The sequence below is a fragment of the Meles meles genome, chromosome 20, assembly GCF_922984935.1.
Source record: "Meles meles chromosome 20, mMelMel3.1 paternal haplotype, whole genome shotgun sequence".
Lineage (NCBI taxonomy): Eukaryota > Metazoa > Chordata > Mammalia > Carnivora > Mustelidae > Meles > Meles meles.
In genome coordinates, this window is record NC_060085.1 from 2,965,311 (window position 1) to 2,978,213 (window position 12,903).

Sequence of the window (12,903 nt, forward strand, 5' to 3'; positions counted from 1 at the left end):
TCACCCAGCTCTGCTCTTCCTGCTCTGCCCCCCACGGCCTCCAGGGGAAGGTGCTGACACCGCCCTCACCCCGATTTCCAGGCTCACCCCGTGCCCGCGGCTCTGCTGCCTGGGGTCCCTTGAGAACGGGTGCCAGTTGCGGGACGAAGTCCACGGGATCCCCTTGGCAATAACAGCTAACGTGGGCAAAGTCCCTGCCACTCGCTGGACCCCTGCTGAGCTCGGGCAGACGCCCTCCTCTGAGTTTCCCACGGCAAGTTGCCTGCTCAAAAAAAAAAAAAAAAAAATATATATATATATATATATATAAATAAATATATATATGTACATATGGGGCGCCTGGGTGGCTCAGTGGGTTAAGCCTCTGCTTTTGGCTCAGGTCATGATCTCAGGGTCCTGCGATCAAGTCCCGCATCGGGCTCTCTGCTCAGCCAGGAGCCTGCTTCCCTCTCTCTCTCTGTCTGCCTGTCTGCCTACTTGGGATCTCTGTCAGATGAATAAATAAAATCTTTAAAAATATATATATGTACATATATCATCTATAATACATATCATTTATAAAGTACATACTAAAATGTGTATATAATTAAGTATATATCATGAAATTTATAATTTAATATTAACATAACTTTATATAATATATACTTTTATTATTTACTATACATTTTTATTTTTTACTTCATTTATTAATTTTTTTGAGCACCTACTTTGTGCCCAGATGTGTATTAGGGACTGGGGCTACAACGCTGAAGGAAAACCTATGACGATAATGCCCTAAAGAAAATAACAGCAGTCCCCCTTCCTAATGGTGACGTTATGTTTGGAAGATGGGGGCAGATCGTGGATGTATCTAAACAGAACAGTAAGCCCTGAAGAGAGACGAACATACGCTGGAGCCAGTGACGGTTCTGGATGAAAACAGCAGGGGTGGGGGTTGGCACCGTCACGGGGGGTGTCTTGTCCCCCGCGCTGCCCCCCATCAGCTACTGCTGTGTAAGGAGATCCCTGAGAAGGGCGCAGCAGCAAACACAGGAGCCCGGGGGCGGATCTGCTGGGTTCTTGGCCTCAGGGTCTCACAGCTGCCCCTCACCTGGGGCAGGGCTGTGGTCTCATCTGAAGGCCCGTCCGGGGCTGGATCTGCTCCCGCGCTCACTCGCGTGGCTGTTGGCCATTCCTCACGGGCTCTGAGTCAGAGGCTGCCCCGGCTGCTCGCCTGCACGGCCCCCTGACGACCAGACTCCATAAAGCCAGCACAAGGGTCTGTGGGGAGTGGCATCCCCTCACCTTTGCCATGTGCCCCTGGGTGGAAGCAAGCCACAGGTCTGGCCACATTCAAGGGGAGGGGATCACATGTGGCTCTGGCCACTGGGTGGGGGGTCGTTGGAGGCCAGTTGAGGGTCTACTTCCCAGACCGCAACCCCCTCCCTCGCCCCCCATCAACTGTGAGTTTTACGAGGGTAGCTGTGTAGACGAGTGTGACCCGAGCACCTGAGGCCATTCAGGCACTCAGTGGGAACTAAGTGGAACTCACTGGAACCTTCTTCATCTTATCTCCCAGCAGGCTTTTATGCTTCCTTCTCCCACCCTATGAACTGGGAGCCCTTCTGCTCTTGGCCCCCAGTTCCCGGTGGGGGTTCCTGGGGTCAAGAGAGCAAGCAGAGGGTTAGCGACACATCAGGGGCGTGTGTGTGTGTGTGTGTGTGTGTGTGTGTGTGTGTGTATCCTCCAGGGCCTACACTCACCTGCTCTCCCCTCAACCCCCTGCCTCCCTTCCCGCTCTCCAGAGCCTGCCCTTCCCCCATCGCTGCCGACAGTCCCCTTTCCCCGCACCGTGCTCCATGTCCTTCATCCTGGGGAGCTGTCAGGCCTCATCCAGAGCCTCCTTCATCAGTCCCCCCTGGGGCCGCTGCGCAGCACCGGGACTTGTGGGGGTGGGCTGCCCTGCTAGAGCCCACTTGGCCGCAGCCTGGGCTGCACAAAGACACAAGGGCCGCCGCCCCATTTCCCAAGCTCAGCTGCATGCCAAGCTCTGCCCCAAGCTCCTTCTGCACCAAAACCCACCACTCCCTCAGACCCATGCCCTGTTATAGCCTGGTTTTTCAGAGGCGGGAAGCTCCTGGGCCAGGGACTCAGAGTGAGCAGGGGATGGGACCTGGGCTTGCCACCGCAAGGCTCCAAGGCAACTGACCACACTTCCCTGCAACTCCTGCAGACAGAGCCCCCAGGGGCTGTGCCTCTCCCTTCAGACTGGGCACTCATGACGACAGAGCTACGTCTCCTCCATCAGACTAGGTGTCTCTGAAGGCTCCACAGAGCCTGCCCTATCCAACTGAGACTCCTAAGGATAGCCTCTTGTCTCCTCCATTAGACTAGGGGCCCCTAAAAGCAGGGCCGTATCTCGCAAGAGACAGAAAACCCCCGAAATCGGAGCCATGCCTCCTCCATCAGACTGAATGCTTCAGAGGGTAGAATCGTGCCTCCCCTATCAGACTGGGAGCCTATTAAGGCATTTCCTCCAGCAGACTGAGGCTTCTGAAGTCAAGACCATGCCTCTCCCATCAGACTTGAAAAGGCAAGGCTGTGTCTAGGAGCTTCTTAGAGCAGAGATGGTCTCTCCTATCACAGTAGGTCTCCTAGGGCAGGGCTACGTCTCCTCCATCAGATTAGGAGTATTTAGGCCCCACTGTGAGCCACCCCATTGTATCCTGGTGTCTTGACTCCCAATCCCCACTCCAGACTGACTGCTCCACGAGACAAGAGTGAGGGGACAGAGAAGGCAGGCACATCCCCCACCCAGGGATCCCAACTGGCTCCTTCTCAAGGTCCCACCCACCCAAAGCATATACTGAGCACCTACTGTGTGCCACGCAATAGGATATTATTGGGCCATCAAAGGAATGAAGTTCTCTCAAACACACAAGGGTGAACCTTGGAAATGGTGAGTCGTCTCACGAACCAGCCACAAAAAACCACATAGTGTTGGATTCCACTTACATGAGAGGTCCAGGACAGGCCCGTCCAGAGGGACAGAAAGTAGACTAGAGGTGTCAGGGGCGGGAGAAGTGGGGTGAGAATGGAGAGTGCCCATAGGGATGGGGTTTCTCGTTGGGGTGAGGAATATGTTCTGAAATGAGTGGCGATGATTGTACGATCTTTTGAACATTCTCAACCTGAAATGCACACTTTAAGCGGGTAAATTGTAGAGCATGTGAATTGCATCAAAAAAAAAAAAAAAAAAAAAAAAGGTTGGGGCTCCTGGGTGGCTCAGTGGGTTAAACCTCTGCCTTCAGCTCAGGCCATGATCTCAGGGTCCTGGGATCGAGCCCCACAACGGGCTCTCTGCTCAGCAGGGAGCCTGCTTCCCCCTTTCTCTCTGCCTGCCTCTCTGCCTACTTGTGATCTCTCTCTCTGTCAAATAAATAAATAAAATCTTTAAAAAAAAAAAAAAAAGGTGCTCTGAACAGTGTCCAAAAGCCCTCAGCAGAGGTTAGCTGTCCTCCCAGCTCAGAGCTGCATCACCACCCAAGGTCAGGGCGCTGGGCTTCCAGAAAAGGCCGCACCCAGGAGATGCCCCTGATACAGGGCCTCTCAGACCCCGGGGTGGGGGGCAGGAGGAGGGAGAAAGCCTCAGCCCAGGAACCCTAGACCACCCCACCTGCTCGCCTTTGTCCATGCAGGGACCCCCTCCGCTGCCCATCAACACACCGAAACCCAGGATTTCCCGTGGCTCTTCAAGGGCACACCGCAAGGTCGCCAGGCCCCCAGCCCCACCTCATTCTCGCTGCTCCTCCGGGAACCCCTTTGTGGCGGGGGTGGGGGGGCGCCCCAGGAGCAGTCAGCTCAAAAGCTCAGGAAAGTCAAATGCCAGGAAAGTCAAACGCCGTTTGATTCTGCCTCGGGGGCCTCTAATTGCTATTCCTGACACACGCTGTAATTAGAAGGCCCCTTTCAAATATTTATACCTCAGACGTCTCCTATTTATCCAACAGGGAGAGGGCTCGGATTTGATGCGATCTGTCAACAGCTCATCCCCGAGCCGGGAATTGCCTTGCGGCTGACAGAAAACAGGACAATTACCCGCCGTGCTCCCCGGCGGTCCCCAGGGACGCTGTCTTGTCGCTGATCGAAGGGGGCTGGGTTGGGGGGGTGGGCGGCTGGAAGGGCTGCAGGAGGGGGACTGAGTTCAACAGGTTCATGTGGGCGACACAGCCAAAGCCGGGAAGGGGACATATGGAAGCCCCCGCTGCCACGAGGGACTTTGCCTGCTCAGCTCTGCACCTCAGCTTTGTCGCCTGGGAAGCGGGGCTGACCCTGGGGCAGAGGCAGAGAAAGGCTGATCCCACAAAGACAGTCTAGAGGGTCTCAAGAGTCACCCCAGCCCCCCCCCCCCCGACCCAGGCCACATGGTGCAGGCAGACCTGAGCTGTAGGGGGGCTCTGAGCAGGTCCTCCCCTCTCTATGCCTCAGTTTCCCCGTGGGAAAAAGTAACTCCCTTCTGGCGATCCTTCCTTCAGCTCTCTGGGGGTTTCCCGTTAGAACCCCTGCTAGAAACCAGGAAAGCCAGGCACAGACGGCGTGGACATGGCCCCGACTCACTGTTCCTCCCCAGGGGCCTTTTCCCAATGGTGTCAGCCCTGACTTCTATCCGGGCTTCCCTCCCCTCCCAGCCTCAGGCACCAGCCCTCCTTGGGGGCTGAGGTGGTGGGACGGAGCACTGGGAGAAGGGAATCTGTGGCCCGTTCTTCCCGATCTCCCCCTCTTTTACTTCAGTATTAGGGGGAGCGGAGCAAGCCCCCTTAGAATGAAAGAAAACCCGTGTTTGCTCTGGAATTGGCCAGCACACCCCTTTGCTTCCCTTACCCCAGATCTCTTACTGTCCTCGCCCCCACACAGCTGCAGCTGCTAATAGGCAGCCAGGCCAGGCGAGACCCCTCTCATTTCTGTCCCCCTCCCTGCCTCCACCCCCAGAAGCCACAAAGGGACAGATGCTGAGGAAGGGCGCCAGGCACAGATACCATCTCCCTTCCCAAGGCCAGCTGCCCCCGCCCCCCTCCCCCATGCTGCAGTCAGTCCCCTGGGTTGGGGGCGGTTTGCAGAGAAGAGTCCTCCTGGGGAGGGGACGCCAGAACCCCCTCCCTTCCACGCCCCCCTGCTTCCTTCAGCTCCATCAATCTCAATTTTAGCCAGTGACCTCTGGAACAATCCGCGGGTCAGTTGCGCCGCCAGACACTGGTTCAATTTCAACCCTCAGCAGTGGCGGCTCTCACCCCCTCTGCTGGTCAGTTTCACCCCCTCCTGCGGTCACATCCAGACCCCGGTTTCCCGGCCAATTTCCACCTCGCCTCCCTCTGCCCGCTGCTCCCCGCTGCTGCCCGCCTCTGCACCTCTCGCTCCCCTGAGCAAGGTCAGCCCTGTCGGCTCCCACCTCCCGCGCGCCTCGCTCGCTCCCGCCAGCCGCGGTCCTCCGGGTCAGTGTCCAGCTGCCGCGGCCTCCGCCCCGCGACTCCCGCCCCGCACCCCCTTCCCTCGGCGGGCAGAGGCTCCCCTCCCTTCCCCGAACAGCTGAAGGTCTCAGTCACCTCCGAGGGGGGCGCAGGGGGAGCGGAGGGGGCGGGGGAAGCCGCGGAGGGGGAGGCGGGGAAGCCTTGACGTCGCAGCCCGGGACGCGGCCGGGGGCCGGTAGGGGCTGGGGCGGCCGCCTGCGCGCCCCCTCCCCAAAGTCCCACCTCCCGGCCGCGGCGGGGAAAGTCTCTCCGAAAGCGTGAAGGGGGATTGGAGGAGGTTTTATTTCCCTTTGTGCCGGTGGCTGGGGCCGGATCGAGGCGGCCGGGCCGGGGGCTGCGGGACCCGGGCTCCCCCCGGAGCGGAGAGGAGCGCAACAAAGGATGCGCTGCGCGGAGGTCACCGTCCCCGCGGCCCAACTTTGCGCGCGGCGCCCGTGCCCTGGGGGGGACCGCCCGCGGCGCTGAGGACCCAGGCGTCGGTGCTGAGCCGGGCTGGGGGCGCCCGCGGGCGGCGCTTTCCCCGACTCCCGGCCGCAGGAGGGAATCCCGGGGCTTCCCGGAGGCGGCGGGCGGCCGAGCCGCGCACGGGGACCGCGCTTCCCGCGGAAACTCCGCGCGCTTCCGCGGATGCCCCTCGCCCTGGCCGGACCACCCGGCGCTCGGCGCTCAGGGCCCTGCGGGGCGCCCCCTTCCCCCGCCGTCCTTGCGGAGCCGGGCTAAGGTGGACTTTTGCTCTCCTTCTTCCTCTTCTTACCTCCCCTGTCTCCTTTTTTCCTCTTTTCACCGCCTTCTGAGCCCAGCCAAGGGACACACCTGATCTTTTTCCTCCCCCTCCCTTCCTCCTCCCTCTCCTCCTGCCCCCCCTCCTTCTCCCTGGGGGCTCTGCGGAGAAAGGGGTGCGGGAAGGGGGCATGTGGGTCCCCCTCTGACAGTGGCCAGGTCTGGCGCGACACACGCAGATGGCCAAGTGGCTGCGGGACTACCTGAGCTTCGGCGGTCGGAGGCCCCCTCCGCAGCCGCCCACCCCGGACTACACGGAGAGCGACATCCTGAGGGCCTACCGCGAGCAGAAGAATCTGGACTTCGAGGACCCCTATGAAGACTCAGACAGCCGCCTGGAGCCCGACCCCGCCGGCCCCGGGGATTCCAAGGGCCTCGGAGACGCCAAGTACGACTCTCCCAAGCACCGGCTCATCAAGGTGGAGGCCGCCGACATGGCCAGAGCCAAGGTCTTGCTGGGCAGCCCTGGGGAAGAGGTGCGTGGCTAAGTCCCAGATGCTGGGTGGCCCCAGGAGACTGGGTGGGGAAGGCCAGGCTGGGCTTCCTGGATTTGGGGGACCTTGTTTTATGGGGCAGGCCCGGGCACTAGCCAGACTCTCCCCAAACCCCCACCTCCTTAGCGGAGTCTGATTTTTGTCCCTTTCCAGGGCTCAGCACTGGTTGTCCTACTATCTCTCTGGCCCTGCTTTGTCCCCCGTCCTCCTGCTCCCTGCTGCCCACTCCCTAGTCCCCTTCCCTCAGCTTCCCCAAATAGATCTGAGTGAGTCCTGCCCTGGTGAGCCCTGGAATCCCCAGCACTGTGCCCCCCCTCTGTTACTACTCCCATTTCACAGAAGGGGAAACCAAGGCTCACTGAAGAGAAGCAAGTGGCCCAAGGTCAATGGCCCTGGTTCCTTAGAACTTGACCCAGAGCTGCCTGCAATGCCCATGCTTCTCCAGTATTTTTCCTAGAGAACCCTCGGGGTGGAGACAGACAGATGATTTGAGGAAGGTCACACGAGGCTGTGTCAGGCCCAGAGGAAGGAAGGAGGAGGCAGGGACTCCGGGAAGCAGACCACCTGGGATGAAACCCTGCCTCTTATTTACCAGCTGTGTGACCCTTAGCAAGTCACTTACCCTCTCTGTGGCTTGGTTTCCTGATCTGTGAAATGGGGCTAATGTACTTCTGGATGTTGGGATTACAAGGAAACACATGTGAAGAATTTAGAACACGGCTCGCAGCTGATAGACATTAAAATTATTATTTTTTTAAAGATTCTATTTGTTTTATTGGAGACAGAGCGCATGGGCACAAGTGGGGTGTGGGGGGAGAGACGGAGAGGGAGAAGCGGTCCCACTGAGCAGGGAGTCCCCATCGAGCAGGGCACGATCCCGGGACCCAGGATCCAGGATCCCAGGATCATGACCTGAGCCCAAGGCAGACGCCCAACCAACCGAGCCACCCAGGTGTCCCGACATTAAAATTACTGAAGGAAGGAGTTGGGGCTGTGTGGCAGGAGGAGAAATGGGAAGCTGGCATCGGTATGCAAACCTGGTGCGTGGGACAGAGGACTCCCTACCCCAGAGACAATGAGCTTCGTGGAGGGGAAGAGTCAGCCAACCAGAGGTGCACCATCACCCCAGAGGGGGTGTCTACAGCTGGGCTTGGTCCCCCCGCAGCCCTTGCCACTCACTCCCTTACTTCTCTACATCTCTGTCCAGCTGGAGCTCGACACGGAGTACTCAGACCCCTTTGATGCCCAGCCTCCCCCGCCACCTTCAGAGGATGGCTACATGGAGCCCTATGACGCCCAGCGGGCCGTGAGCGGTGAGTGAGCACAGCCTGGGAGAAGGGGACAGGGTCCCCGGTGGGTGTGGGAGCTGACCACTGTTCTCGGCTCCCCCAGAACTGCCATGCAAGGGGGTGCAGCTGTACGACACTCCCTATGAGGAACAAGACCAAGAGCCAGGAGATGGAGCCCTTTCTGGAAGGAGACCTCGCCAGAGCCGGCTGCCTCAGGAAGACGAGCGGCCAGCAGATGAGTACGACCAGCCCTGGGAGTGGAAGAAAGATCACATCTCCAAGGCATTTGCAGGTGCCCCTCCAACCCAGACCTTGACCCTCCCCAGGCCCGGAATATCCACATCCTTCCATTTCCTGCTCTGGTTGTATCCTCTGAGTCACCTTACAAAATAGACCCCCAATCACCTGCCACCGGGGCAGTTTATTCATTCCCACTAAAGTGTGAATGGCTGATATCGGCACATCCCTCTTCCAAGGAGAACTGGTACCTTCCTCGAGAACAGAAACTCCTTCAGAGCGCCCGTGGGGCTCCCTGTAGTGCAGGGGTAGGCTTTGGGGTCAGGGGAGGCCTGGATTTGTGTCACTTGCTTGGGCAAAGTGCTTTATCTTTCAGTCTCGGCCCCCCCCCATCAAATGGGGATCACCGTAGCAGCTACAGAACGGGGCAGGGGGGTGCATGCTGGGTGGCAGCACGGGTTCCCACGGGCGCTGCTGGGGAACAGGGTAGCATTTCTTAGTAACTATCACCAGGCCGGCTTGGGGTCAAGTCCCGAGTTGGGGAAGCACGGGACAAGTCTGTGGCCTCGGTTTCCTCTTTTGTCAAAGGGTAACAATATGGTCAGCTTTAAGAAATAAAATAACTTGTGCGAACCCAGGTATGACTGGGAGGGAGACAGGGGCTCAGTGCCTCACCCTACCTGGCCTACCTTGGGGGTGTCTAGCTCTAGGACTTGGCCAGAATGTGCAGAATCTGCAGAACGACCAGCCCCACTAACGCATCCCTCGCCCCCGACGGTTTGTCCCTCGTGGATCTGCCCCGCCCTCGCCAGCCACCACGCTTAGAAGTGACCACACCCCTTTCTTCTGAAGGCTGATTGGCTGCTCCTGGACCAATCCTGCCCAGTCCTTAAACCCAGCCCCTCCTACCTTGGATTCTGATAGGTTGCCCAAGTTGGCACCGCCTTCCCGCTGAGGGTACATTCGTTTACCCCGGTCCTGCCCCTCCCAGGTAGGTTGGACTTAACCCTTTCCTCTCTAACCCTCCAGTGCAGTTTGACAGTCCCGAGTGGGAAAGGACCGCAGGTTCAGCCAAAGACCTCCGGAGACCCCCATCCAGGAGCCCCCAGCCCGCAGAGCGCGTGGACCCGGCCCTACCCCTGGAGAAACAGCCGTGAGTGGGGAAGCTGACGTTGGAGGAGCCGGGTTGACTCCCTCCCCATCCCATACCAGCTGCAGACCCCACTCCCCGGACTGGGGGGCCGGGGGAAGTACGACTCATTCATTCCCTTCATCCCCGTCTTCGAGTAACCCTCACTGGGTGCCGGAGCCTGCCGTGCGTCAGACACCCAGCTTAGGTACAAAGCAGAATCACGTGGCGTCGCATTCCTCTGGCATCGGAGTCTGGGTTCAGATCTCTGCTCTGCATCTCTTGGCTGGGTAGCTTTGGGCAAGTCCCTTAACCTCTCTGAACTAGGGCTCAAACCCCCAAGAGGATACGCAGCTCAAACAGAGCCCCTGAGCCGGAGGGTAAAGAGACGGAAATCACCCTCACCCCCAGGAATCTTGGGATGGAACTAAGAGGAGAAGGGTTTTTTTTGGGGGGGGGTCCCAACTTTGGGCTGGAGTGCAGTGCACTAGCGGGGAGGGGCTGGGCCTTCTCTGTGTCTCTCCCGCCCAGCAGCTCCCCCAGGAGCTCCCCAAAAGCCCACTGAGCCCAGCCCAGTGAGGTGGGGAACTAGGCATTTCCTTTCAAGCCCTCCAGTTCCAGAGACGCCACGGCGTGTTCATCACAGTTATTCCCAAACCGCTTCGGTGGGCCAGACAGAACTGACGGTGATGAACACGGAGGTACAGGGGCAGGCGTTTCTTTGCTGTTCCATTTTCTTTCAATACAAACCCCACGAAGTCTGTGTGGCGCTCCTCTGTCTGTGAGCCCGTGCTACAACCGCTAACCTGTCTCTGAGCCCATTCAGTCCAATATTAAGTGCACAATGGTACAGGTGGGCAGGTGGGTGGGGATACAGGGTACGGGAAATCTCCAGAAGGCCAGACGCAGCAAGTGGCTCAACTTGAAGGACTAAGGAAGGGGAAACAGGACCCTGGGGACCCAGCCCAGGGAGGCTGTAAAGATCCAGGTCAGGTGGATCTTTTGAACTGGAGGGAGCAGCCCCACATGGACCCTGGCTCAGCTGCCCCGCAGGGAAAACCGCGTCCACCTGAAAACCAGGCTCCACTTGAGAAACCCAGGGGAATTGTTCCCACTTGTTTGCCTGGAGCTCACAAGTCCTGGGAAGGGCTGTGCCTGCACCAGTCCCCAGGGGTGTGTTTGCAGGGGGCTCGCCCTTTATGAGACATCTGCCTCCGCCCCCTAGGTGGTTTCACGGCCCACTGAGCCGGGCAGACGCCGAGAACCTCCTGTCTCTCTGCAAGGCAGGCAGCTACCTCGTGCGGCTCAGCGAGACCAGCCCCCAAGACTGCTCTCTGTCCCTCAGGTGAGGCCCAGCCCCCTGAAGGGACCGAGGCTCACAGGACTCCCTGCTTCTGGCTTTTGGGTTACTTTGGTGGAAGCAGAGGGTGGAGCCAGCAGCCAGTTGGGGGGGGGGCTTCCAGGGAGGCCACAGGCCTGTTTCCAATGGGGAGTGAGCACCCTGTCACTGCGGGTATGCAAGAAGGTGGAGTGCAAGCCATCCAGTAGATCTAGGATGTGAGTGAGGTGGGAAACTAGCTATTTCCTTTAAACTCCACCAGCCCAAAAGTTGAAGCATACCCACTTGTGTCTCTCGGGACCAGAATCTCCTAGTGGCCCTGTAGGCATTTGAGTTTGAGATCCTGATTCTACAAGCTTCTCTGCCAAAGATTCCAAGTGTGTGTGATTACAAAAAGCCCCAGAATTCGACTAGGCATCTGAGTGTGAGATTCCTGAAAGGGCAAGGTTGAAGAGGGCTTGGAGAATCGCTTTAAATCCTGCCTCTGCCACTTCATAGCTGTGTTACCTTGGCTAAATGACTCAGCCTTTCTGGGCCTTGCTTTTCTCATCTACGAAATGAAAATATAAATAGCGCCTGCTTCGTGGTAATACTGCCACGAGGAAATGAAACACACACCCACGTGTGCACAGGCACACGGAACTGAGACTAGTGCCCCAGCAACAGGATGTGTTTCATTCATATTAGTCATGATAAGATCATTCCCAGGTTCAAAGTCATTCCACTCACCAGGGATGCAAGAAAGGAAAGGGGCTCTGGACTGGGGGTTAACTCGTGGGAAGCCCAGGAAGGGTAGCGCAAGGGCTCAGAAGGTTTGGGGGGAAAGTGTAGCCCCACCTCAGGGGAGGAGCCGCCACCAGGTAGGAGCTCCAGCAGCCTTTAGAGCATAGGCGGGCAAGGCATCCCTGCCAATGTGGAACAAGTTCAGAGCTTGGCCCCCAAGTGACCACTGAGCAGACGTATTTGGGAATGCCAGCTGCCAGCTTCTGGGGGTCACGCGGTGGGGCTCTAGGGTCAGAGAACATGAGCAGGTTGGGCGTGATCAAGGCGCTCTGTGACGCCTGTCCCCCAGGAGCAGCCAGAGCTTCCTGCACCTGAAGTTCGCGCGGACCCGAGAGAACCAGTTTGTGCTGGGTCAGCACAGCGGCCCCTTCGCCAGTGTACCAGAGCTGGTCCTGCATTACAGCTCCCGGCCGCTGCCTGTGCAGGGCGCCGAGCACCTTGCCCTGCTGTACCCAGTGGTCACGCAGACCCCCTGACCCCAGCACCTTCAGCCCCTGCCCGCACCCGGTGCACCCAGAATCACTGGCTGTGAGGACTAGAGGTCTTTCCAGAGACTCGCCACCCCTCCAGGCCCTAGGTCTTCCTCAGCGCCTTCCTTGGCCCTCCTGTCTTAGGTGCTAAGATCCAGAATTGTGTCGCCAAGCACTTCTCTGGCCTGGAAAATAAATAAGTTATTGTGTGTTTCAAGTGTCCTTTTCTGGGAGGCGGGGATCCCAGCCCCGGGGAGAGGAGAGGGTGAGTGACCCTTAGACCCTTAGAGGGGAAGGGCATCCCCAGCTCCACTTGGGAGATGACTTGGGGGTGAAGCCTGAATTACTCATGGGGGCGGGGGGGTGGGGAATCACAGTAATAGAGCCCGGGGTCGGCAGGGAGAGAGCGTATGAGGTCAGAGGAAAACCCGGACAGCTGATACAGACAGATACAAAGGTGGAGAAACCGAGGGGGGAGGCTCTCAGGCCAACCCTGCCCCCACCCGGCCCCTCCCTCACACACGGGCAGACAGCCGCGGCCTGATGCTGCTGAGGAAAGGACATCTGTCCCCATGGAAACAGCAGAAGTGGGGGAGGGGAGCTGATCCCAGCTGGTGTCACATCAAGGTGACAGTCGGGCAGGAGACTGGGGGGCGGGGGAGTGTGTGATAAATTCCAGGGATCCCCGATGTCTCCCATCACCCTTCATCTCCACACTGACCCAGGGGAGGGGCGTCCTTCAGCTCAAGGCGCTGTGTGGAAGTTGGGGGCATCGCTTCTCTGCTAATTGGGCATGACGCTCCAAGGATCAGAGGAGGGAGCTGGCCAGTCATCACAGAGCCCCCTCGCCACCGTGGACCCCCCCACGGCCATCCTGG

The 12,903-nt window shown here is 58.7% G+C and overlaps 2 protein-coding genes across 3 annotated transcripts; one reads left to right on the forward strand and one right to left on the reverse strand.

Annotated features, from left to right (window-relative positions):
* Positions 1-979: 979 nt before the first annotated feature.
* On the reverse strand, positions 980-6,417 carry LOC123932807 (translation initiation factor IF-2-like). The gene is made up of 3 exons (XM_045991432.1): positions 6,391-6,417; positions 5,426-6,143; positions 980-1,161 (listed from the first exon to the last, which is right to left on the reverse strand). Exons 1-3 carry the CDS (start codon positions 6,415-6,417, stop codon positions 980-982), a joined length of 927 nt encoding a protein of 308 aa, XP_045847388.1.
* Positions 5,529-12,216, forward strand: SHD (Src homology 2 domain containing transforming protein D). 2 transcript variants are annotated; one of them, XM_045991536.1, is made up of 7 exons: positions 5,529-5,568; positions 6,305-6,760; positions 7,986-8,091; positions 8,171-8,359; positions 9,334-9,457; positions 10,659-10,778; positions 11,845-12,216. In XM_045991536.1, exons 2-7 carry the CDS (start codon positions 6,464-6,466, stop codon positions 12,029-12,031), a joined length of 1,023 nt encoding a protein of 340 aa, XP_045847492.1. In that variant the 5' UTR covers positions 5,529-5,568; positions 6,305-6,463; the 3' UTR covers positions 12,032-12,216. The 2 variants fall into 2 exon arrangements, with proteins under 2 accessions (XP_045847492.1, XP_045847491.1); XM_045991535.1 differs by lacking the exon at positions 5,529-5,568 and having other exon boundaries at positions 6,078-6,760.
* The last annotated feature ends 687 nt before the right edge of the window (positions 12,217-12,903 follow it).

Excerpts from the sequence above, each read along its gene's own strand:
- LOC123932807 (XM_045991432.1), bottom strand. The coding sequence starts at position 6,417 with ATGCCCCCTTCCCGCACCCCTTTCTCC. Across the intron at positions 6,144-6,390 it reads CTTCCCGCACCCCTTTCTCC|GGCGAGGGGCATCCGCGGAA; the intron begins GCAGAGCCCCCA and ends TGGTCCGGCCAG. Across the intron at positions 1,162-5,425 it reads GCGAGCGAGGCGCGCGGGAG|CCACGCGAGTGAGCGCGGGA; the intron begins GTGGGAGCCGAC and ends AATGGCCAACAG.
- SHD (XM_045991536.1), top strand. The coding sequence starts at position 6,464 with ATGGCCAAGTGGCTGCGGGACTACCTGAGCTTCGGCGGTCGGAGGCCC. Across the intron at positions 9,458-10,658 it reads CTACCCCTGGAGAAACAGCC|GTGGTTTCACGGCCCACTGA; the intron begins GTGAGTGGGGAA and ends TCCGCCCCCTAG. Across the intron at positions 10,779-11,844 it reads GACTGCTCTCTGTCCCTCAG|GAGCAGCCAGAGCTTCCTGC; the intron begins GTGAGGCCCAGC and ends CCTGTCCCCCAG.